Below are 25,614 nucleotides of genomic sequence, written 5' to 3' on the forward strand. Positions count from 1 at the left end.
AGACAGCCGGCGCTGTAGGTCGCGGCACGAAGACCCTTAAGGTACGGAGCTGGAGGCCGCCGTCTGGCACCGTACCGGGAGACACCACCGCAGTTGGGGACGTGCCTGGCTGGCGGATTTCGTGGACCCCCCCCGACTGTAGCCTGGTGCACCGCCGCGGTGATCCTGCCCCTCGTGGGGTGCAGGCGGAGCAGCTTCTACAGTACTGCCGGGGGCGCAGATAGCGGTGGCCATTTTGAAAGCCGGTTCTCACATTGCGAGGAGATAGTGGCCCTGGTGTTCTGGTTCGTGGTGCCCGGGGTTCTGGTGGGGCTGCAGTGGGTGAGCCGGAGGTCTGACTGCATTGATCGCCCTGAGCGGAGAGAGGACGGCGAGCTCGGGGCGCTCGCCGGTGTGGACGGGAGGTCATCCCACGGTAACACCCACCCCCTTCATCATCATCTTGGCAAGTGATGGGTGCGTGCACAGGGCGACTGCTGCGGGAGAGATTGCTTGGTGCTGGGCAGCCCTGATCTACAAGTCATTGGCGTAGGAAATACAGGTGCAGGTGCGCTATACTTACCGGAGGTGCCGGCAGCGAGAGACTGACCTGCTGCTGATCTCCACGTAGTGTCGATTGGCACCACACAGACGTATAGCCGGATTTGCAGCAGTGACGTGGCGGGATTGCCCCCTGACCCCCCTAGCGTGTGTGTATCACGAGGCTTGCAGGATGGGGCGCACGGACGCAAAACAAGCCAAGCTACCCTTTGAACCGCGCAAGGCGCCTAGGTCAGTCTCGCAGGAGCCGGTTGAACTGGGCGCCTCGGAACCACAAGAAGAAGACTGGAAAGCTCTCCTGCTGGGCATGAAACACAGTCTTGCGTCCATTGGCACCAAAATTGACACAATGAATGAGCGCATGGAGGCAGTGGTGCATAAACTAGATCAGCATGAGGAGCGAATCAAGGATGCTGAGACCAGAGTCTCCACTCTGGAAGACGGGGCCGCGTCCAGTCGGGGGCACATGATGCAAATGGATAAACTATTGAAGATAATCGTGGACAAAAATGAGGACTTGGAGGCTCGTTCCCGAAGGAACAACGTCCGTATTCTTGGCCTGGCGGAGTCCACGAATGTGGGCCGTATGGAGGACTTCGTTGAACGCCTAGTGGTGGAATTATTTGGCAGGGAGTCCTTCTCGGCGCACCTTACAGTGGAACGGGCGCATAGGTCTTTGGGGGCCCGACCTCCTCCGGGGGCTCCGCCGCGGCCGGTAATAGCCCGTTTTTTGAACTACCGGGACAGGGATGCAGTCCTCCGCCTCACCAGAGAGAAAAAGCAAGTATCATATGAAAATACAATGCTGGCGTTCTACCCTGACTTCACTCAATCGGTTCAAGAGGCCAGGTGCAAGTTCTCTGCAGTCAAAAAGAAACTTCAGGAGCAGGACATTACATACGCTATGCTCTACCCAGCGTGATTACGAATCACGCATAAAGGCACGCAGCACTTTTTCCAGAACCCGCAACAGGCGGAGGAATATCTAAGGCGTAATCGACAGGTGGCCACTGAGGACCCGGGGGCACGGAAGCGCTCCGGAACGAACTCCCCGCTGTCGGACCCGGACTAGAGCCTCCTTCGGACCGGGAGCCCCTCTGGAACTCTACTGGACACTAAACTGTTCTTGATGGACACATAGCTGGTGATGTATTAACTTTTCCTTGTTTTGCCAATCTCCGGCACGCAGTCCTGCTCGGCGCCTCCCTGCCGTCCCGCGACAACTGCCCACTTAACGGTGGAGCGGTGAGTGGGTGAAAGTAAGGCAGGAGGAGGGTGGCCGTGGGCCCACGCGTTCCCTATGTGGGTATTTCCCGAAAACCTGAAGTTGTGGGGCGGGCAATGTGAGACATTGTCGTCTGTTGGGGTGGGGAGGGATTCTGTACTCGGCGTGTTGGGGTTGCCGATGTGGGAGTTGTTAAGAAGGGGGTTGGGTATTCGACTTGGTTACTGTGGGTGACGCCATTTTGACAGCAGCAACAGCTACAGGTTCCTCAGGAGTACACTATGGCAGCTAACAAGCGCGAGTTTAGTAGCTTGAAGATTGTAACATGGAATGTGCGAGGTCTGAACAACCCTAGGAAAAAAAGGCAGGTGCTGGGGTATTTAGACCGACATCACATTGAGATAGCACTGTTGCAGGAGACCCATCTTGGCCCCGGTGGTACCCCTTTATTTGCCTCACGTTGGGCTGCGCATCGATGCTTTGCTAATTACTCTAGCTATCCCCGTGGGGTGGCTATACTGGTTAAGAGAGGGGTGCCCTTTGTCCCTGGGGGTATAGTGACGGACGATGGCGGCAGATACTGCATACTTTGGGGGACGCTATATTCGCACGGAGTGACGATTGCTAACTATTACGGCCCCAATATAGATGATCCCCAAACCCTGATCAGATTATGGGATAGAGTGCAGGAGATAGACACTGCTTATGTCATCTGGGGCGGGGACTTCAACACGACGTTGCAGCCACGCTTAGATAGGTCCCGTGTTCCTCCATCGCATTTCACACAAACACACAAGATGTTGACTGATATCGTTGGGGATGGGCGATTGCTAGACTCCTGGCGGCACACACATCCTGAGCAGCGAGAGGGCACACATTTTTCTGCCATCCACTCCTCTTGGGCCCGATTGGATTATTTACTCCTGTGGGTTGGGATGGCACATTGGCTACGAGATGCGACGCACCTTGCAAGAACATATTCCGACCACTCTCCCATATTGGTGACACTGCAGGTTCCTCTGCAGCACTCCCCGTATAGTAGTTGGCACCTTAACCCAGGGCACTTGCAGGATACTGTCTTTAAAACGGAGCTAGAACAAGATATTCGTGATTTTTTTGCATGCAATGTCAAGTCGGTATCGAGCATGACTGTAGTGTGGGAGGCCTTCAAGGTAACGGTGAGGGGGTGGTGCTTGTCCAAAGGTGGGGGCATCCTCAAGGACATGCGTAGAGACCTTTCTCTGCTGGAGAGTGAGTTGGAAGCGCTGGAACGGGAGGCTGGTGGGGATGCGGGGGGAGGAGAGGTCGGAGCTACCATTCGCGCCAAGCTGACGGAATTTGAGGTGCTGGCGGACAGGGAGCTTAAATTTAGAGGGAAATCATATGTGGCCAGACGGTATGGAGAGGGGGACAGGCCGGGTAAAGCTCTAGCCACTGCAGTGCGCCCCCCCCGGTTCTCCAACTACATTACGGAGATACAAGATGGGCAGGGTCGGACGCATCGAAATCTTCCGGACCAGATAGACACCTTCCGTGAGTTTTATAGGGTGCTGTATACTTCCCAGCGCGGCGATCCACTTAACCTGCCTGAGTACCTAGATGATACTGCTCTGGCTTGGCTGGGGGAAAATCAGCAAAAGTTTTTGAACCTAGAACTAGAACTAGACGAAATCACTGAGGCAATCATGCAGATGAAATCCGGCAGAGCACCGGGCTCCGAAGGACTGCCTATCGAGTTTTATAAAGCATATGCTCCCATACTAGCTCCCATTCTGAAGGAAGTATTCTACACGGCATTGGAGGAGGGTGGTTTGCCTGAGACCATGCGCGAAGCCCTGATTACCTCCCTGTTAAAACCCGGGAAGTCTCCCATCTCTTGTGACTCCTACCGGCCCTTGTCACTATTAAATTGCGACACTAAAATACTGGCTAAAGTATTGGCAACTAGATTAGGCCTCTTGATGCAGCTACTGGTCCTTCCCGATCAAGCGGGATTCGTCCCAAACCGGGCAACGTCGCACAATTTGCGGACGTTAGCCGCAGTACTGCAGGATATAGACCCTAATAGCTCGACAGTAGCTGTTTTTCTTGACGCCACGAAGGCGTTCGATTCCCTGGAATGGGACTACTTGCTGGGAGTGTTGGAACGTATGGGGCTCCCGTATACTTTCCTCAACTGGATTAAGTTGCTCTATGGCAGGCCGGTTGCATCGGTTCTTTTAAATGGGGCCAGGTCTCCGCCTTTTGCTATCTCTAGGGGTACGCGACAAGGATGCCCCCTGTCTCCCATACTATTCGCCCTTGCTATCAAGCCCCTGGCGGCGAAGCTTCGACAACGACATAATGGCAAGGCACTGATATACCCTGCTCGGCAACTACTCATTTCCTTATGTGCAGACGATATGACATTATATGTACACCGACCCCAGAACAATTTAAACCCTATATTGCGGGAGATAACCAAGTTTGGTGTTATCTCAGGAGTGCAAATTAATTGGTCAAAGTCGGCTGTATTCCCCCTGACTGATCATACTGTTCCATATCCTATGGATTATCCCTTGGTATGGGAATCGGAGGACCTGAAATATCTGGGTGTGCACATTTCCAGAGATAGGGAAGTACTAATGTGACTAAATTATGGGACAGCTATAGACACAATTACTGACGATGTTACCAAATGGTTAAGACTTCCCCTGTCTATGGCAGGACGGATTTAGCTGATTAAAATGATAGTGTTGCCGAAACTATTATATTTATTCGTTAATATCCCATATCACCCAGGGAGGTTCTTTTTTACTACACTGAAATCACAACTTACTCGGCTTATCTGGGGCGGGAAGAAGGCGCGATTGAACATGGCCACGCTTGTGTTACCGTACCGTCTGGGGGGATTTGGAGTCCCTCACTTTGAATTATATTATTATTGTGCGCAAGCACATTTTGCCACTTACTGGTTCCACCCGCCGCCTTTTATGCCTCATTTGGCGGTTGAGGATGGATATATGTCCCCGACGCCCTCGTCCGGTTATCTCTTTACGGTAGGGAGAGAACAGACGCGAGACCCATCTACTGTGGATTGCACTATACGGGCCTGGCAGCGGATAGCCCGCAAATTGGAGGCTCCCCTGATGTATTCGCCCAAGGTGGTGTTGGCAAGAAACCCCCTGCTCCGAGTGACGGAGGAGGGTATCTGTCGGAAAATGTTGGATACCCTGCGATACAGTACTTGGGGAGACCTATACTTGGCAGGGCAGTTCCGTACGAGAGAACAGTTTTTTGGCACACATGAACCGACTGTACTGGAAACGTTTTTGTATGCCAGACTTCGGCAAAATGTTAGGGCGGTGACCCCGGAGTTCCCCGCGGAACCGGTCATATTTGCTCCGCTGCATGCTTTCTTGCAGACATATCCTCCCCGCCATGCCGTATCGCTATTGTATAAACACGCGCAGGAAGCGGTGCCGTCCGCTCCCAGCCGGGCCCGGGGCGAGTGGGATGCGTAATTGGCTAATCCGTTGACGGATGAGCAATGGGACTTTAGTTGCAGACAGACAATGGCTATCACTGGAATTAATAGGCTGCGCCTTATACACTTCAAGTTTTTACACCGGTTGTATTATACCCCAGCTAAATTGTATGGATTTGGACTACGTGAGAATGATCGCTGTGTGCGCTGTGGGATGTCAGGAGCGGGCTTTGAACATTTGGCCTGGAGTTGTTCTGCGGTGGCTGAGTTTTGGGAATTGACATTCGCTGGTCTTTCAAATATGATTGGGGTGCAGATACAGCCATGCCCCCTGCTTGCTCTGCTGGGGCTGATTAACACCGTCAATACTAAATATAAGAAATTCTTCGCGATGGGACTGCTATTAGCTAGGAGGCAGGTGGCGAGTAGATGGGGCAGAGGGAGGGCCCCTAAGTTTAAGGAGTGGATCACCTCAATGGTTACATGGCAGGAACAGCTGCGTGGTTATGCAGATCTTCTTCCCTTAAGGTCGCGGCCGAGGGATATATGGGGTCCTTTAACCACGTATCTGTTGGCACAAGAGGAAAGTCGTGAGATTCGGCATACAGGCACCACACTGGAGGAGGGAGGTGGGCAGGGGCTTTAGGCCAGTGCATAAGCGATCTAGATAGGCGCCCACGCTGGGGGTAGCATAGCTGTCCGGATGTACTCTCCATGCTGGGACATGGCACGGGGCTAACAAGGCTGGAGATGGCCGTACTAGAATGTCCTGAGGGGTGGAAAGGAGGTAGTTAATTACCGGGATGGCTGAGGCTTCTGGGGAATCCATGACTGTCAACTTGGGATTGGATGATGGAGAGCGGTAGAGGATAATACTATGTACTATACCTGTTTGGATTCATTGACGAAATTCTGTGGCTGTATCACCATTATGTAAAGGTGGGAGGGGGGGGGGGGTTAATTCATTGATACTAGGGTACGAGGAGGGACGCCAGAGGTGGGAGATGCCACAGTCCAAGTTACGCTGTAATGCTTACTCTGCTGTACCATGCAATGTGTCAATAAAGGTTTTGAAAACTTAAAAAAAAAAAAAAAAAAGTATTCTTAGGTAATGAAATATGCTTTTGAAAACTTGCCCAATATTGGCCACCTTCTCCTATGGAAGGACCCGTTAGTGTTTGCTAGTGTAACAGTAGAATGTGGGATCTTCCTGTCCTAGAAACAAACCCTCCGACTTCTAAGGAGTGTGGCATAACTGGTTCTCAGGAATTCACTGCAGAACGCGAGTCAGTGAGTTTGTGACATGTTGCTGAAACTGAAGTCTTATGCTGTATCTTTCGGTGATACCTGTATATATCGATTGATGCCAGGACTTGGGCAAGGAATATGCTACTCAGTAGATTTTTTTTTTTTTTTAAACATGTTTTTATTGACATTTTGTATTTACTGTGACATTTTGCAACATGTGACAGGGTATCCATCAACGTATCTTGAACTTAAAAATAATTGCATTGTTCGTCATGCAGTTATTAGTCCAATGCCTCGCCTGTGCGGACGTGATCCTGTGTAAAATTGCTGAACGGAACTGGGTTGGATTCGAACTGGGGAGGGGTGGGGGGGGGGGGGTTGGGGGAGTCCATGGAGTTTTTGGGTACTGGCGTCGTCGGTGGGCGCGGGGTGATATATGCCTTGGTGGACTGTGGGTACACGTACTGCTAGGGTCCAGCAGCTGGGGGGAACAGATGGGATCGTGGCTGGCCCGGCATCAAGGTCAGTGGGACGTATAGCACAGTGCTGAGGAACTACTGGCTGCCTGTATGTGTTATGTAAGAGGTACTGGTGTCCGTGATGGCCGTCTGCGTCTGTGTGTCGTGCAGTGTGTCAGGGCCGCCTTCCGGGTCATTACGCGTCAGTGATTGTGTGAAGCGGTTCAGCAGGATAGCCCAATCTAGGGATCTGGGGTGTTTGCGCGTCCCCTTTACCTCTACTTCCCGTAGCGTCTCCTCTTCCGCTAATGCCCATTTTTGAACCGCCCCCTCCCAGGCAGCAACCGGGGGCCCTGTGGGAGATCGCCAATGCATGGCAATGTTGCGTTTGGCTAGTACAATGGCCAGTGAGGCAAATCTGAGGGGTACTTTGTGCCGCTTTCTTTTTTGATAAATACCCAATGCACAGACTTCCCAAGTGTTCCAATACGCGAGTCCAGTGAGATCCCCGAGGGACTTGTGGATGAGGTGCCAGTAGGGGTGTAGTGTAGGGCAGCTCCAAAACATGTGCTGAAAATCTGCCGCCTGTGAGCGACATCTAGGGCACAGAATTTGTGTGTCGAGATAGAAGAATTGAAGGCGTGCTGGCGTCAAATATGCTCTATGGAGGATGTAGAATTGTATATTCTTGAAGCACGCATTCCGAGACACCTTCTTGGGGTGTTCGAGAGCTTTTTCCCATTCCTTCTCATGTAGTGAGCGACCTAATTCACCTTCCCAGGTGGTCCGTAGGGTCGCTAGTGGTTTGTGTCTGAGTTCCCCGATAGCCTTATAGATCCATGTGACCAAGTGGCGTCCTGGTCCTATGTGCAAGAGTGTGTGTATGACCGGATGTGTAGGCGGTTCCCCTGTCGAAAGGTCATGGTGCTGTCTGTAGTGTGCAAGGAGTTGGCGATGGAGTAAGAACTGGCCGGCAGGAAGATCATAGTCCTCCATTAGGCGTTGGAATGGCTTGAGCTGGCCGTCCTCGAACAGACCCTCAGCTTCAGTAACACCGCAATCCGTCCAGATGCGGAGTATGTTGGGTGTGTAGTTTTGTTCTCGCAGGGGCCATCCGACCAGCGGAAGAAGGGGAGAGTATGGGGGGATCGCGGCCGACATACGGTGTATCCTCTGCATGCACTGTCGTGCAACTGTCACCTGTAGGGGGTATGTGCGTTGAGGTTTAGTGCCAGGTAATAGCAGTCAGCAGGTCTCAGGCATGGGCACCAGGCCATTCGTAGTGATCGTCTCTGCGACATGTCTGCTTGCCGTCCAATAGGATAGCCACTTCAGCTGTGCGGCTAAGAAATAGGATTCGAAGGATGGGGCGGCTAAGCCCCCTTGTGAAGTGGGTAGTTGAAGCTTCGACAATGCTATCCTATGTCTGCCCGTACCCCATATCAGTAAGCCAAGAAGTGCGTCTAGCTCGCGAAAGAAGGGTCTGGGCGGAATTATTGGCAAGTTTGTGAAGTAGTATAGTAGCAGCGGGACGATTATCATTTTGGCGATGGCCACCTGGCCAATTGGGGCTAGCGGAAGGTGTCTCCAAAATCCCACCGAGGACCTGATGCCAGCCAGTGCCCTCCGGTGATTACTGTCGTAAAGCTCAGTTGGAGTGTGATAGAGACGAACCCGGAGGTACTATGCTACTCAGAAGATGATGCTGACTGTCTTGGAAAAGAAGGTTGGCAGTGTTACTTGATGGTTATATTCGTCAAAGAACCATCCCAGCAGCATCTGTTGTAAATGAAAGGCTTTTGGAAGGTTAGGTGCATACCTTCACCTGTGCCTGTCAAACTCTTCTAGCATCTTGGGGGTGAAACTCTCACTTGTAGCAGGCGACTACTGATTCTTTTAACCAACTATGACACTATTTTACCTATCTGTCATATGTTAGAATCTGTATTTTCAAAATACAGTGGACCAAGATTGATTTAAGTGCACATTACATCTAACAAAATCGTGTTTATGTACAGAGACTCTGCATGCTTCACTCTTCTTCCAGCTGTAAAACTATGATCAGCAAGTTTGAGGAATAGCACAATGAACTGACTATTCATACATTAAAAAAAAAATTCAGGTCACGAATTCAAATCCGAGCAAAGCCCACTCAGCCTTCAATCATCCAAACAGTAAGTTGGGAAACATTAACATGGGTTATTCTCAGCGCTGTGCGTAAGTCAACTCATTATTATATGCAGAGTATTAGGCAGCAGCGACTCCTCCGCGATGGCGGAGGAGCGTCTCCCCACCCCTGCAGAGAGCCAGCTGAGGGAAAAGGGAAAAATAAAATGATAATTAATTGGTTTTATCATAATTTTATTTTTCCCGTTTCCCTCTAGAGCCAGCTAAGTTTGGGCAGGGCGGGGCAGGGCTTGGCTGTCGTCAGCCAGCAGTGGAGAAGTGCTGCACACTTGAAGAGCGTACAACAGTTTGGCCGGCTGATCCGACATGCACACCTAGGTTTCTCCAATCCACCAGTGTTGCACAGCCGGGTTGGAGAAACAGCACAGACTCCCAAACTCTGTCTGAGTGGCAAACCAAGCCGCTCAGAACAATCCTGGCGCTGCTCTCATGCTATTGAGAGAAGCACGCAGGGGAGTAACACAGGCCCCCGCATCCCTCCTGCTCTTTGGGTAAGGGTCGTTCAGTGGTGTTTAAGTGGGTAGATTTAGTCTTGCAGTTGGGTAAAAATCGGACTGGGAATCACAAAGTGAAAGAGATATTTTCTAGTATACCCAAGGCAAAGTCAGAGACTGACTCTACGCATGGGAGCCTGGTTACCCACTTTATACTGATCATTAGTCAGTCTGACAGTAAGCTGGACCAGAGAAAACGAGAAATCACAATGTAACTGCTTTATATTACTGTATTTTATGTGTGACAGTAATACATTGATTACTACTTTACACAAAATCCTTACAACTGAAGGTGCTCTGCCACCCTTTGGCTCTTGTCTACAACTAAGCAAAACTGACAAAAAGCAAATAAAGTGGCCAGAGAGGAATAGTGCAGATTTGACACACAGAATATCCTGCATTTTAATGGCGAAACTGTCCTGCTTGAAGGGTTATTGCATTGTTCAAAAGACGTGTATGGTGGAGAATGCTGTTCTAGATCATAGATGGCAAACCTCACTCACAGCATGAGGGGGATGGTGCCAAAAATCTGCACTCTACAATTATCAACTCCAACATAAGTTTAAAAAAAAATGCATTTTCTTTAAATGTTAAATATTATCGGTAATGTGTTCTCATTGTAAAATGGACACAACCAGTGGTAGGGGACGTTTCATCACCAAACCACAGTATACTGAATAACTAAATGGATATGGATACCAGGGGCGTAGCTCGGTTGTTAATTTTAAGGGGTGGGGGGTGGTGGGTGAGTGTCAGATTGTCCAGCAACTATGCTGGCATATCATGTTAAAATACCTTATAAGAGAAGCGGTGCAGAAGGGGAGTTTAAAGGGTTTGGGGGAAAGAGGGCGGAGTGCAGACTGTAAGGGGTACATAAAACACAATATTTTGTAAAATAACCAACACCTTTTAGGAACTTCATAACAGAGATGACAGACAGACAGAAGACTGCGTGTGAGAGCGTGTGTATAAAAATCCAGGTGAAATGGGACAGACTCCTTATCATACCCGAATGAAAACATGTGTACCTAACTATTTACTAAAGACACTCTGGAACATCAGCATTCCTGGATAACCCTGAATTCCGATTCATAAAATTAAAAATGAACATCGCAACTGGATAACTGTGTGGTTCAGGAGTAGACTTGATGTAAGGAGTATAATGCACAGGCAATGCATATCAACACTTCACATTTTAGTATGAAGTATCAGACCGTTTCACTGGTCAAAGCTGGAGCTGTGCTTCATTGCTCAGATCACGGTATTACAGGGTGCAAGCCTAGCTGATGTGAGCAACAGAGCACTGTACATTGGAGGGGGTTGTTGGAAGACAAGGGGAATTTGCATAATATCATTATATTTCACATATTTACATGACTGTAGTTACACGTTTCTGCATGGGGTGCTTAAGTGACAACTAAAATCACACAATTTTCAAACGAGCCTTGAAACCAGCATTCAAGCCCGTCTGGAGGTCCCAGCAACTTAATATGCCAAAGTAGATGTTGATTTCCACGTTTTGCAAGACTTTTAGTAAATGTCGATATGTGCATTTGCATCTGTGATAAAAACAGCTTTACACAACATTATGGCTGGAAAACTGCATGAACTTCATGATGAAAACCTGCCAGTAATTGAAGCCTTAAAGCCAGATATACACAATATGGAAAAACGTCTTACTCTAGGATGGAATGGGTGGCAGCTTGTGGGTGATAGCGATACTGAAGAAGGCACTGGTCCACTCGAGTAACTCCTCCACCCTTCTCAAGATGGTCATAAAAGAATAACAAGTCCTCTGGGACACCCTGGGGAAAATAAATCACGCTGTTAAAAATGATCGGTATTCACAACAATTAAAAAATTCCTAAGTGCCTTGTAATGTTTTCTGAACGAAATGAATCATCAGACCGAAAGTTGTGACCCTCTAGATCCTTACACTGTCAAAACTGCTTTAATTGGGATTAACTCACTTACCCAACTAGAGATAAAAACAGCAAACAGACTGTCTGCAAATTGAGGTGATATCTGGAACATGCAGATCACCCCAGTGAGAACGTTATAAATTATGGTTTTTCTAAGCTTGTATGGTGACCCTCCACCCGCTTACGAGTGATCACACTGCAGATTAATGAATATTCATAGAAACAAACCGCTTTGTTCAGTTCTATGGAATTCACGACCAAAGACATACGTGACCTCTAGAGGTTTTAATTTATGAAGCCCCGATATTTCCCAGGACTCTAGCCGTCAAGACTGCAGATAGTCTGTTCAAGAGGCCTGTAGGGGCATCCCAAAGCTTGCTCCCATTCAACTTGAGACAGTATTTTGAAAGATAAAATTCTATGGGGATGCATGACACACTAAGACAATATGAGAACTAGAAAAACAAACCATGCCAAATCTGGGAACACTGAATAAAATATATTCTCACGTCCACGTGGCAGAATAAGCCACCGGGGAGACAACATTTCAGTTCTTCTGTGTGCAGAATGTCAGTCCCTGATAGGATTAATTACTTTACAAGAGGAACATATTTTAGCTGTGCAGAAGTCAAGCTGCAAAGCGCATATTACAGATGATAATAACCAATGCCCTATGTCTTGCGTTATGAGATCATTTTGAGAGGCAGATAAACATGATCCATATCTAATCATAGTGAGGAAGGAGATGGGTAGATTTACATAGTTGAAGCTTTAAGAGACCTTCAAAAAATCGCAGCCATCAGAAACTATAATGGTACCACATATAGTATAGAAACGTACCCACCAACAAACCCACCATATCGAGTATAAAAGAGTGTCAACCACCAATTCCATCATATCTTGCACTAGAAGCTGCCCAACATCAACACCAAATATGAAATGCTGCCCAACATCAACCACGTAAGATCTTGAACAAAAAAGTTGTGCATCACCAACACCACGTTCTGTATACAATGGTGCTACCACCACACTCCATTGATTATGAACCATTGCTCACTGCCAACCCCACCATATTTCTTCAAAATAGATGTCCACGTCAACCACACTATATTAAGTGTAAAAAAGTACCCATTGTATCGAGATAAAAAGTGTCCTCCAGCAACTCCCCCACATCCCCTATAAAAAGTCACAGAACATCAACACACCAATCAATCAATCAGGTGGCGTGTAAAGCACGACTACTCACCCGTAAGAGTCTCAAGGCGCTGAGGGTAGGGAGCTGCTGGTCCGTCGAAGGCGCTGTGGTTCAGTTGAAGAGCCAGGTATTGAGGTCCTACCTGAATTGAGGCAGTGACGGTGATTGCCTGAGGTGGAGAGGCAGGGTGTTCCAGATATTTGCTGCAAGGTAGGAGAAGGATTTTCCCCTGGCTGTAGTCTTGCGGATACATGGGACGGTAGCAAGGGTGAGTTGGGCGGAGCGGAGATTTCTAGTGGGTATCTGGAATACAAGGCGGTGGTTAAGGTACACAGGTCCTGCGCCATTTAGGGCTTTGTAAGCATGTGTGAGGAGCTTGAAGGTGACTCTTTTGTTGAGTGGAAGCCAGTGGTGGTCTCTAAGGTGGCTGGTGATGTGGCTGCAGTGAGGGATGTTGAGGATGAGTCTGGCGGAGGCGTTCTAAATGTTCTGGTTTCTTGAGGAGCTGCTGAGTGATGCCGGTGTAGAGTGAGTTGCCGTAGTCAATTCTGCTGCTGATGAGTGTGTGTGTGACCGTCTTTCTGGACTCAATGGGGATCCACTTGAAGATCTTTCAGAGCAGGCATAGCGTGTGGAAGCAAGGTGATGAGACAGAGTTGATCTGGCGGCTCATGGTGAGCGAGGAGTCAAGGATGATGCTGAGGTTCCGTGCGTGGTCTGTGGGTTTGGAGGTGCAGGGGTTCCAAGTGCTGCGGGCCAACAGGAGTCGTCCCAGGCAGAGAGGGTGGAGCCCAGGATGAGTACTTCAGTCTTCTCTGAGTTGAGCTTGAGGCAGCTGTTTTTCATCCAGGTGGTGACAACCTTCCTCCCGTTGTGAATGTTGTTCTTGGCGACAGTGGGTTCGTTGGTGAGGGAGAGAATCAGCTGGGTGTCGTCGGCGTAGGAAACGATGTTGAGTCCGTGGTTCCTGACGATGGCTGCAAGTGGGGCCATGTAGATGTTGAAAAGAGTGGGGCTCAGGGAGGAGCACCACATTGTGGATAAAGAAAATGTCCACTCTCAATCCCACCATATTGACTATAAAAAGACAGCAACCTTTAATGTCACATGCAGGATACAAAGGTGCCCACCATATCCTGTATGACAAGGTGCACAACACAAACCCCACCACAGCCATTCCAAGAATTTAACCAATCCTAACACATTCAGTACAAAAAGGTGTGCACCTCGAACTGCACCACAGATTATAAAAAGGTACTACCATCAACTTCATTACATGTTGTACGGAAAGGTGTTCTATCACCAGCATCAGGACAACTAGTATAAAAATGCAACAAACCCCAGTATAAAGAAGTGCTCACTACCAACCACGTCATATTCAGTATACAAAGGGTCCACCACTAGCCCCACCATATAAGGTATAACAAGGTGTCCACCTTTAATCCCCGTATTTAACTTGTGTTGGTGTTTTTTGGGGCGACAGGCACTCTGCGCAGTTTGTTTATTGGGCTGGTTTTTGCCCGAGATGCAGGGAGGCGAGCATTGAATGGGGGGTTGGAGGGATGGGTTTGTTCTTTGTTGTTATATCGGCTCTAATGATACACATGGCTTTGGATGTGGTTTCATCTTTTCTTATGGCTATGGGATACAAATGCACTTTAGCACTCCACCATGGGACCGCACTGGGACAAAAGTTTCACCTTACTTAGTTGGAACGTGAATGGGCTGGGAGACAAGGTAAAACGCACTGTTGTCCTGCAGTATATTAAACGACATTCTCCGGAGGTAGTCCTCCTTCAGGAATAGCATCTGGTTGGGAATATGTGTAAAGCCCTAAATAGATGGGGATACAGTCTCCTTGCCCACTCGGGCTTTACTAGTGGGTCTCGGGGAGTGCGCATCATGGCTAAAAACTCCTTCCCCCTTCTCAGCCCAGTCTACATATGCTGATGAACGTGGGAGATATATCGCATTCACTGGGCAATGGGAGGGTAGAGCATTGACCCTGGTGTCGGTGTATGTCCCGCCGGGACTGCAAGCTCAAACCTTTACAGATCTGGGCACCCTGCTCCTTTCCCTTCCGGAGGGCCTTCTCTTAATGGGGGGTGACTTCAATGCTGTATCGTCTGGTGAGTTAGACCGTCGGCCCCACGTGTTACGGGGGCCTCTAATAGCTGGCACCCCGACTTCATTGAGGCATTTGGCCTGTCTGACGCCTGGAGGGCTTTCCACCCCAGGGATTTGCAATACACCTTCTTCTCTGGAGCCCATCACAGCTCCTCCCGCATTGACTATTTACTTTTGCCGGCCTCTCAGTTACATGAGGTCCGCCACCTAGCGCGAGGCATATCTGACCATTCTCCGGTGTGGACCAGGTTGGTGCTGGGGGACCAACGAATTGACATGGTGGCGCCCATTAATCCCTGGTACCTTCGGAACCCGTCGGTTCGCACGGACCTACAGAAAGCGAATGATTGCTATTTTCGTGAGATCCTTGGCTCTGTAGACTCCCCTCAGACGTATTGGGAGGAATTCAAATCCATTGTTCGAGGGGCGGCCCTCTCTCTTGTGGCAGGAGTTAGGAAGGAAAACTCCAAAGACCTTGAGGCAGTTGAAAGGGACGTCACACGATTAGAGGCAGACGTGGGGAGGGAGGGTACCCTAGAAGCAGAGCATCTTTTGCGATTAAAGACAGATGAGTATAAAGCCATTGCCACGGATCGTGCCAAGTCCTGGGGAAGGGAGAGAGACGGTAGAGTGTACGAATGGGGGGACAAAACTGGGAAACTCATCGCCTGGCTGGACAAGAAGGAGCGAGCCGGCCGCCTCGTGCCTGAACTCATGACCGACTCGGGTGCGAGGATTACAGACCCAGTTCACATTACCGGTGAATTTGCCACACACTACACTGCGGTATATCAGACGCAGTCGTCTCTCCTTGAGGCGGACTCTGCTGATCTCCTCAGAGACATCAATCTCCCGGTCCTCTCTGAAGATGATCGGAGTTACTTGGATAGCGATTTGACCAACGACGAAATTGCACAGGCGATCAGGACTCTCAAGCCGGGTAAGGTGATGGGGCCTAATGGGCTGCCCATTGAGCTCTATAAATTGTGCCCAGACAAATTGGCCCCGCTTCTGCAAGCCATGTTTGAGGACAGTAGGAAAAGGGGGGAGCTGCCACCAGACCAGCGGCTGGCGTCGATAGTGGTCATTCCCAAGGGGGGAAAACCGAAGGACAGATGCGCATCTTACCGACCCATCTCCCTGATCAATGCAGAACCTAAAATTCTTGCCAAACTTCTAGCCACCCGCCTGTCAAGAGTGATTGATTCCCTTGTACACCCAAATCAGTCAGGCTTTATGCCCCATCGCAACACTGCTCTAAATCTGAGACGAGTTCATGGGGTGATAGAGCGGGCCAGAACGGCGCAGGAGGACGCGGTCATCCTGTCTTTGGATGCCACTATGGCTTTTGATACTATAGAATGGCCCTACCTGTTTCCAGTACTTTCCAAATTGGAATTCGGCCCGCAGTTTATCTCATGGGTCAGGCTCCTCTATTCCGCTCCTCTTGCGCAAGTGGTGGTCAACAACAAACGATCCGGGTCCTTCACTCTCAGTCGAGGCACTAGGCAGGGGTGCCCGCTGTCGCCCCTGCTCTTTGCCCTGCCCTTGGAGCCTTTGGCTGCCTGGATCCGGTGCGACTTGGCCATACGAGGTCTGCGGTGGTCGGCGGACTAGGAGGACCGCATCTCCCTTTACGCAGACGACATTCTGCTCTATTTGGCTTCCCCCAACAAGTCCCTCAGATGTGTCTTAGACATTTTTACGTCCTTCGGGAGATTCTCGGCCTATTCTATCAACTGGAGGAAATCTCTCCTCTATATCCTGTCCGGTGGGCCTCCATCTCTTCCCAGGGATTGACCGATACAGGTGGTGTCCGATGGTTTCCAATACTTGGGGATTTTTGTCACAGCCGACACCCGACTCCACTATGAGAGAAATCTGCTCCTGCCCCTGCGACATGATGTGGCTACCTGGAGGGCGCTTCCTCTCTCGCTGCTCGGGCGAGCCGCTCTCTTTAAGGTGATGTCCCTCCCTCGCTTCCTTTACGCCCTTCAGAACTATCCCGTCCCAGTGCGTTATTTTAAAGCGACCGAAGACCTACAGAGGCAGTTGCTATGGGACGGGAGACCTAGAATTGCGCTTCACAAATTAACCCTTAATTGGTATGATGGTGGCATCAGCCTCCCTGACATAAAGAAATACTACTGGGCGGCCCACCTCGCTGCCATCAATCAGAGTATGTATCAGGCTCCGGAAGATCCGGGATATGCCATGGACAGATGGCTGCTACCTGGCGGGTCGTACAATAGAGCCCTCTATGCTAATCCTAAGAACCTCCACTTGACTGGGCCCACATCCCATTCGGTCCAAGTGTGGCATGCAGTTAACAAAAGTTTAGGGTGGGAGCATGGGCTGACGCTCGCGACCCCCCTATGGGACTCAGATCAACTGGGTAGTCTCCATTCCTCTAAAGATTTCGACAAGTGGGACCTCATTGGCATCTCTCGTGTGGGTGACCTATGGGTGAAGGGTAATATGCTCAGTTTTAGCCAGCTGAAACAACAGTACGAACTTGCGGATACAGAATTATTTCGCTACCTACAGATCCGTCATGCCTTAACCACCGCCATCAGTAAGGATTTCCCCTTCCTGACTCCTCCCCACTGGAGGATAGGTTACTGGACGGGCTGCTCCCTCAGAAAGCTACCTCCTTGACCGACAAATAACTTGTTAACAACACACCAGATACTCTAATTAAATTGAGTGAGTCGTGGGAGGCGGACGGCCTCTTATTAGATGACGAGGACTGAGAGAAGCGGTGGCCTCCCCCAGGGAGGTGGCGATCTCTGCACGTCTCCGTCTGATACAACTGAAAATTCTCCACAGGATCTACATCACGGGACCGCAGCTGGCCCGTATGGGGCGTGGTGAAAACATTAACTGTAGGTGTCAATGCGGACAGGTGGCCACATTTATGCATATTCTCTGGGAATGTGAGCAATTTCAGAGAATTTGGAGAGGAATCCATAGTGTCATGAGTGAGGTCCTGCACAAACCCGTCCACCCTGAGGTTAGAAGATGTCTACTAAATGTGTGGAAGCCCATTGATTTGGAAGGGGCGGAGGGGCTGTGGGTTACACTTGGTGCCACAGTTGCCAAAAGAGACATTGCTCAATTATGGGGAGGGCCAACACCCCCAACTGTTGCAGCGTGGAAGCGTAACCTGGATTGGTGTATGTTTCGAGAGAAAACTGTTTATGTGGCAAGAGGATGCCCCCCAAAATGGTCCCGAGTGTGGGCCAAGTGGAACTCATATAGGGAAGATATCTGTGTTGCACCTACTGCCCCTCCTGATGATGACCCATTGTCTCCCCGAGTACTCTCTCTGTTGTGGGTGCTGTTTCCCGTAATTGCTTTGTAGCCTTCCTGGAATGCCATATTCAACCATGTCTGATCTTTAGCTAAATGTGATCTGCCGACTGTTTGTGTATTTTCTTTCTTTGTTAATAAAACCAATAAAAAGATATTTTAAAAAAAGTAAATAAACAAGGTGTCCACCATCAATGCCATTACTTGAGCATTAAAAAAGTACCCACCACCATCTTTAGTTGTAAGACTGGCATGAGAAACAGTGTAGGATCATCAACAACAAATAACATCCCTGCTGTCCTAGGTTTTAGTCTACGAAAAATGTTGGAAAGGAGCTACAGAAAAGAAGTTTGAACTGTGCACTAGATTCAGGAAGAATAATATGGTTTGACTAAAAATGCAGTCCTGCCAAAGCCTTACTAGGCAGTAAAGCTCTTTCTCATCTTCAAATGTATGAGGGAATTCAACATAGTTGGAGATACCGACTTTGGGAGAAGCCAGTCCGCTGGTAAGGTCTGAATCACGTAGAAAGGCTCAGGCCCTCATTGTAAGTGGTCTGGTAAATGGGGCGGACTTCACTCACCTTCGCAGCTACTGATAACAGAGTACTGGTAACTCCAGCAGTGGGAAAAATCCAACCCATCACAAGTGTGATCTTGGGGCGCCACCAAGAAATGAGAAAATACTGGGGTTGATGTCCACGCGTCATATTACCCTGGTAATTTGTCAGTGTACACCCACACAATGACTTAAACTGTGTTCGCAGTTGATATCTATGGGTGAAAGTGAAAAGGTCCCTTGTATTTCTGTGGTCCTCATATTTAGAATAGGGTAGGTAACTGCTGTTTCCTGCTCCTCCGGCATTAAGGGGGCACACGCCAGTAGGGTCATGGAGTACAAGTATGAGAGAGAAAGAATGGCGAGATTAACCGAACTGCTGGAAAAGAAATGGGTCCCCCGTGGTATTTAGGCAAAAGTACATTATGTTATTTTATGTATAACTGTACAGCACAGTGCCAGACATTAATATGGCCTCATTACGCTGGTAAAATATTTACACTGATACTTAGTCTCTTTTTCAAATGTCATACTTGTAAAGCACCATCTCACGTCACGGGTTGAGGTACACCATTTGAGTACTGTGAACAGGCAAACTTAACTTAGCTGCCATGTGTAGGGTACTCTGTTTTCTTTTTAAGTTTAACAATATATTATTCTAAAAACTGAAGACATTAACAGGCACATGCATCAAAGCAAAAACCGGCCGCAAACGGGAAGATTCTCAGAATCTGCCCCTTTGCGACCGGTATTTTTGCATTTGGGATGCATCATCCCAAATGCAAAAATCGCAATTTAAGTAATCTCTAAATTGAGGTTACTTAAATTGCCATTGCATTTAAGGAATCTCAAATTGAGATTCCTTAAATGCAATGCATTAATGTAAAAAAGCTAGCGATTTCGCTAATAGGGGGGGCATGAAGTTGAACTTCATGGTAATTTGCAAAAACTTTGAAAAATGCACTAAAGTGCATTTTTCAAAGTTCCATTTTACACACACACATGCCCTTGGGACATGTGGGTGTGCAAGATGTACTCATATGCAGATTTCAGGGGTGCAACAGGGTGTCCTTTTGACACCCTGGCACCCTTGAAATTGCATTCTCAATTTGCGATTCTCTAATTGAGAATCGCAAATTCAGAATGTCTTCCCATTCATTCCTATGGGCCACTAGGCCCATAGGAATGAATGGGGAGGTATTACTTAATTGCGACTCGCAATTTGCGAGTCGCAATTAAGGAATGTTTAGAAATCGCTATTTTTTAAGCAATTTCTACATGCATAGCCTTTTGCTATTCCTTATTAGCGAATCCTTATTTTTCGCTAATAAGGAATCGCAAATGGCATTGTTGATGCATGTGCCAGTAAGTCCAGTCTCAAACTTTGGCTGGAGGTGTTTTTTTCTTTTTCTGACAGTTGCTTGAAACAAAAAAGAAAGAACATTTCTATTTTTTGTTGAGTTTTGGGATTTAATGTTCTGCACTGCAGTATTTATCTTTGGTGTTTATACAGTGCTCCATAACCCTGAATTTGTTACGAAATACTCCAATTTGCATTGGGTTCCTGGACGCCCTTTTGACAGTGCTTAATTTGAGCCAGTGGTTGCAGCTGGGACGCACTGGCACTGATTGTTGGGGACCGGAGTTTATTTTTCCTCAACAGACTTTGATTCAGAACAATGGAGAGAATAACATAAGAGGAGGAAAGAAGGAGGAGGGGAAAGAAGTAGGAAGTCAAAGACGAAAAAACAGTGACAGCGAGGGAGAAGGCAAGGATGAAAAAGAACCTGTAAGAGTGAGATAAAGAGGCAGGAAATGTCAAGTGAACTATTAAAGAGGAATGAGGTGGAATCAAGACTACACATTCTTGGTATCCGGTACCCCAACATTTGACAGCGCAGCCTGCAGACCACTGAGCTAATCCTTTGTAGCCCAGCACTCATTCTTTTACAAATTAAGCACTGTCTTTTGAAGTCCATGGTTGGAGACCAAAAGAGGAGTTCTCTCAGGTGTGTGACGTTTGGAAAAGTGCTCTAAATATGGTGTAGCACCATGGCTGCACATAAGAATGGCACTTTGCACAGTGTAAGAATAAATACTGTGGCACCTACTTTACCATCTTTAAGATCACCATGAATTACAGAGCAGAAACCACCATCTAGGTGGTTCAGAGAGTTGAGCAAGGCGTGTAGCATATGATGTCTACGCAGGAGGACGAAAGCCCTGACTAAAGAAGAGGCGAAAAAACTAATTGTGGGTACAATAAATATAGAGGCCCAGCCAGAAGTGACGCAAGTAACCCCCTGATAGTAAGACTAATCAGTCCATGCAGAGTGCCGGCTTATCTGATGGAAGGTGAACCCACTGATTGATGGTCGTGAGTTGGGCTGCCCATAGTACTTTTGGATGTCTGGTAGCGCTATTCCACCATCGAACCATCCCCTTGTAAGCTTGTTAAGCACTAAACGTGCTGACCCACATCCCACAGCTGAGTGCAAAGTGTGGAGTCTACAGCCTTGAATTAGGCGGCCGGTATGGGGCACTGTGCAGTGCATAGAGGAAGAGGAGCAGAGCCATCATCTTAAAGAGCGCTGATATGCCGAGCAAGGACAGAAGGAGGGATCTCCAGTGTTGAACATTGCTCCTCAGTCTCTCCAAGAGAGGCTTTAGATTCTTATTGTAAAGAGGTCCGGGTCAGCACTGACAAATATACCGAGGTATTTGAAACCCTGGGTGACTACTTGAACCACACATCCCTGAGGCAGCACAGGCGCTGGACCATGCAGAATGTATTATTAGCGATTTCATCCAGTTAATCCAGAGTAGCGGCCGAAGAGGGTGAGTATATGCATTATTCTATCTAAGGGGAACTTGGAATTCACCACATAAAGCAGGATGTAATTAGCATAGGGGGAAATTCTGTCTTCTCACTGGTCAGTCCTGTGGTGTCCTCGAAGCAGGGGATCCATCTGGATCCAGGCCGCCAGCTGCTCCAGCATTAGGGCAAAGAGGAGAGGCAAAAGCAGGCAACCCTGCCGGGTACTGCATTGCAAGCCAAATAATCTGGAATTCCCCCCATTTACAGCGACCTGGGCAAGAGGCTCAGTGTATAGGAGCCGTACCAAACCCATGAACTTGGGGCCCATTTCCATTTTAGTCAGCACTTCAAAGAGGTATGGCTACTCGATTGTGTCAAAGGCCATGCGGGGATCCAATGAGAGGACTATGGAATCTTCCCGGATTTGACATGCACGACCTAGCACCCCATGCACTCTCCGTAGATTGAGCGCAGTGCTGTGTCCCGGCATTAAGCCAATTTGATCCGGGTGGACCAGCCTACCAATAACCTGTATTAACCGGGAGGCTAGGAGCTTGTCCAGAATTTTGACCTCCACGTTGAGGAGCGACATCAGTTTGTATGACATGTAGTCATCAGTTGGTTTGACCTCTTTATGTAGGACTACTATGGTAGCCACCCGCTGGTCTCTCAAGAGAATTCCCCGATCTCTGATCTCACTCAACATCTTTAATAAGTATGGGGCAAGTCTTTGAGCCGTGAGTTTGTAAAGTTCAATGGGTATCCCATTAGGGCCAACTACCTGCCCGGAGTTCAGCCCGAAAAATGAACAAACTATGGTTTTTAGGTTTTTTAGCATTCGCTCATGTCTCATTCTAAAACCTAACTATACTGCTCATTTTAACCTTGGAATTTTCCTGTGAATTTCTAGGGCGGTTTCTAACATAAGTTAAGTTTTTATTACCAAAATAATTTAACTTCTGTTTTTTTTTTTGTGATATTATATACACATGCCATGACAGTGACAATAAATGTGGCCCAAAAATACGTTATTTAGAGTAAATGTATTGATAAACGCAAATTCACACATTTATCATTACAGAGCAAAGATCAAATATGAGTTTATTACAATAGTACAGCAACATTTATAAGTGAAGAACACTTTCGACAACCTCACAGATTGCAAGTACCAGTTAGTTTACACAGGAAACAACTCTCCGAATAACCGCACATATCTTCGGCCTAATTTGTACCATACCTCACAAATTTAGAAATATCAACAGAAGACATTTATGGCATGGAAAGGCCGGCTGATTTAATGTTATCAAAGTCTGCCATATGGTGCTGATGCAAAATGAGCTGGAAGCATAAACAAAGAGGCAAGTCAAGTGTTACCAAAGATTAAAATAAAAGCTGTGTATCCTAACATGCCAAAGGAGCAGACAGGCAAACCGTAGAAACGAGTCAAGTAAAGGCAGCAGTGGGACAGGTAAGTGAGAGCAGTATTGCGTCTATCCATGAAGCAGCAGGCCTTTCCCAGCAGCCCCTGGCACAAAATTAACAAAGGAAACAATCAGTCAAAAAATAGAGTCCTTGGAAGCGATAATGCAAAGTTCCTTTCCTCGGTAAACTCCAACTAGTATCTACCAAAGAACTTTACTGAGGAGACTGACGCTGGGGTTAGAGAGCTGGCGGCTGCTGAACATCTTTGAGAGATGAATCTTGTGGCAGGCAACGTCTTTACGTTATGGTTACATTCTAAACACCACCCGGTCACCTTTGAAGCCAAAGCATAGATCTCTCTCACTGAAACTCTGCATAAAACCATGTGAACTAGTTGTGGCCTAATTCTGCTTGATGAATTCGTAAATGGAAGGAAGCTGGTGGCTCATTCGCATATTTAGGATTTACTGCGTCCACTATTGAAATAGGTTTGACATCGAAAACCCCTCATTGCATCTAGTGTATACTAGTGACAGCCCAATCCCCTCAATGTTCTCTATTCACTGAGCTTCGATAATAAATGAGAGGTACCCCTCTGTATAAACCAAATATAAAGAAACGCTCCCCTAGGTGAAGATCTACCTTAAAACATACCCTCAAGTACATGCACACACACTTCATTTATACCGCCAATCAGTTATCTGAACAATGTGAAAAAAACACATAGATAAATGTTAAAAAAGAACTTAATATAGCGCGAGCGACTCACTCCCAAAGGAGAATCTCTGCACTTTTGCTGAATTGAGACAAGATAACCAAATTAAATAGCTAGGTCTTAAAAAAAAATGTAAATCTGCCAAAGTCAGTACAGGATCAAATTTTGTAAGAAAGTTTATGCCAGTAAAAGGGGGCCAGGAAAGAGAAAGGCCGAGCGCCATATCTTGAAGTACGGATACGGCAGAGACTTAACAAAGCTTTGTCCTCAGATCTGAGATTTCTGTTGAGGCAGTAAGAGCGAGCTTCCTATGTAAAGAGAGCCCTTGCCTTCCAGAGACTAAAAAATCAGACAGAGAAGCTTGAACACGAACCGCTCCCTAACTGACAGTCAATGAAGAGCCTTCAGAGTGGGAGGAGTACCAGGAGGAAGGTTACAAATCAGATGCGCTGCTGTATTTTACAGAACCTGAAGTTTGGAAAGAAGTGCTTCATTGGCGGATACCAATAGTGGGTTTCCATAGTCCAGGTGACCCATAATCAGAGCTTGGATTAGAGTTCACCTGGACCTTAATGGGAGCCACTGAACACTTCTTTAAGCAAATGCATGGTAGAGAAACAGGTGCCACAGACAATCCGAATTTGTTCTTTCATGGAGAAATGTCATCAATCATTTAACTAAGATGTTTAACTGCCCTCATTTGACAGATAGCTGGACACAGCTCGGTAGGCCACCAATCTGCTGACCAGAGGCCTGAGTCTTTCCAAACAACAGAATCTTAGTTATTTATTCATTGACTTATAATTATGCGTCATCCAGGTGGCTTTCTTCCTAATGCAGTCAGTAACTTTTCACATTATCCCGATCTTGTCCAATGAGATGATTAATTGGGTATAATCTGCATAGGATATAATATCAAAGCCTCAGGATTTAACAATCTGAGCGAGGTGGCCACATTCATGATGAATATAGCAGGGCTCAAACAAGAGCTCTGGGGGACCTCCTTGTACATAGACAAGGTTCGGGATTTAAAGGAGTCAAGTGAAATCGTGTGGGTCCTCATATCCAAATATTATACGTACCAATGCAAGGCCTTTCCATAGATGCCTGACTCAAAGAGCTTGCGGATCAGCACGGAGTGGGAGACTGTATCAAAATTGACTGATAGATCGAGTAATACCAGCATAGTTGAGGTGCCAGTATCCAGTGAAAGTCTAATAGAATCACCTACAGCCACCAATGCATTTTATGTACTGTGGAAATCTCTGAAGCTGGATTGAGAGTGGTCCAATAAACTGTAATCCTCTAAATAAGAAGAGAGTTGTTTATTTAGAAGACTCTCCAAACCTTTGTCTAGAATGGGGAGGAGCAAGATAGGCCGGTAATTGGCCAGAATGGTGGGGTCCGCATTGATTTGCTTACAGTAGGGGTGATCTGCTCAGATTTCAATCACACAGCAGCTTTGCTGAGTATAGCAATAGATTAAAGAGAGTCATGACAGATGGTGGTAATATGGCTGAGAGACCTGAGCTTGATCATGAGAGATGGCCGCAAACATCTCTAATAATGTGGGGGAGTTAGAAGGTGGAGAGTTGTATATGGATAAGTCGGCAGCTTTTGGAGAAAGAATAAAAAATGTCAGAAAGATCTTGATGATTTTTCCCTCGAAGTCATCAGCCAGAGAATCACACAATCCTTGTGACACTAAAATAGCAGAAATACAGGTCTGTGGCTTGGTGAATTCATTGGGCACCCTAAAATGTTATTTGGGAGAATTGCCAGCCTAGTCAATCCAATTAATGCTGTAAAGTCTGCTAGTTTATAACCATTTTTATCTGACAGGGATTTAGTTCGACGCCATCTCCTTTCCAGTCTTCTACTGGTCGTTATTTTGGTCCTCAATTACTCCGAGTACGAGGGGGTGTGA

The 25,614-nt window shown here is 47.7% G+C and overlaps 1 protein-coding gene across 1 annotated transcript in view; it reads right to left on the reverse strand.

The window, feature by feature from the left end:
• QTGAL (queuosine-tRNA galactosyltransferase) overlaps positions 1–25,614 on the reverse strand; it is a 2,029,717-nt gene that overhangs the window by 422,034 nt on the left and 1,582,069 nt on the right. Inside the window, exon 8 of the mRNA XM_085616796.1 lies at positions 11,299–11,423. Coding sequence (XP_085472922.1) covers positions 11,299–11,423 — 125 coding nt within the window. The remainder of the gene's footprint in view (positions 1–11,298; positions 11,424–25,614) is intronic.

The sequence above is a fragment of the Triturus cristatus genome, chromosome 7 (genome assembly GCF_964204655.1).
Source record: "Triturus cristatus chromosome 7, aTriCri1.1, whole genome shotgun sequence".
In the NCBI taxonomy this organism is placed as follows: domain Eukaryota; kingdom Metazoa; phylum Chordata; class Amphibia; order Caudata; family Salamandridae; genus Triturus; species Triturus cristatus.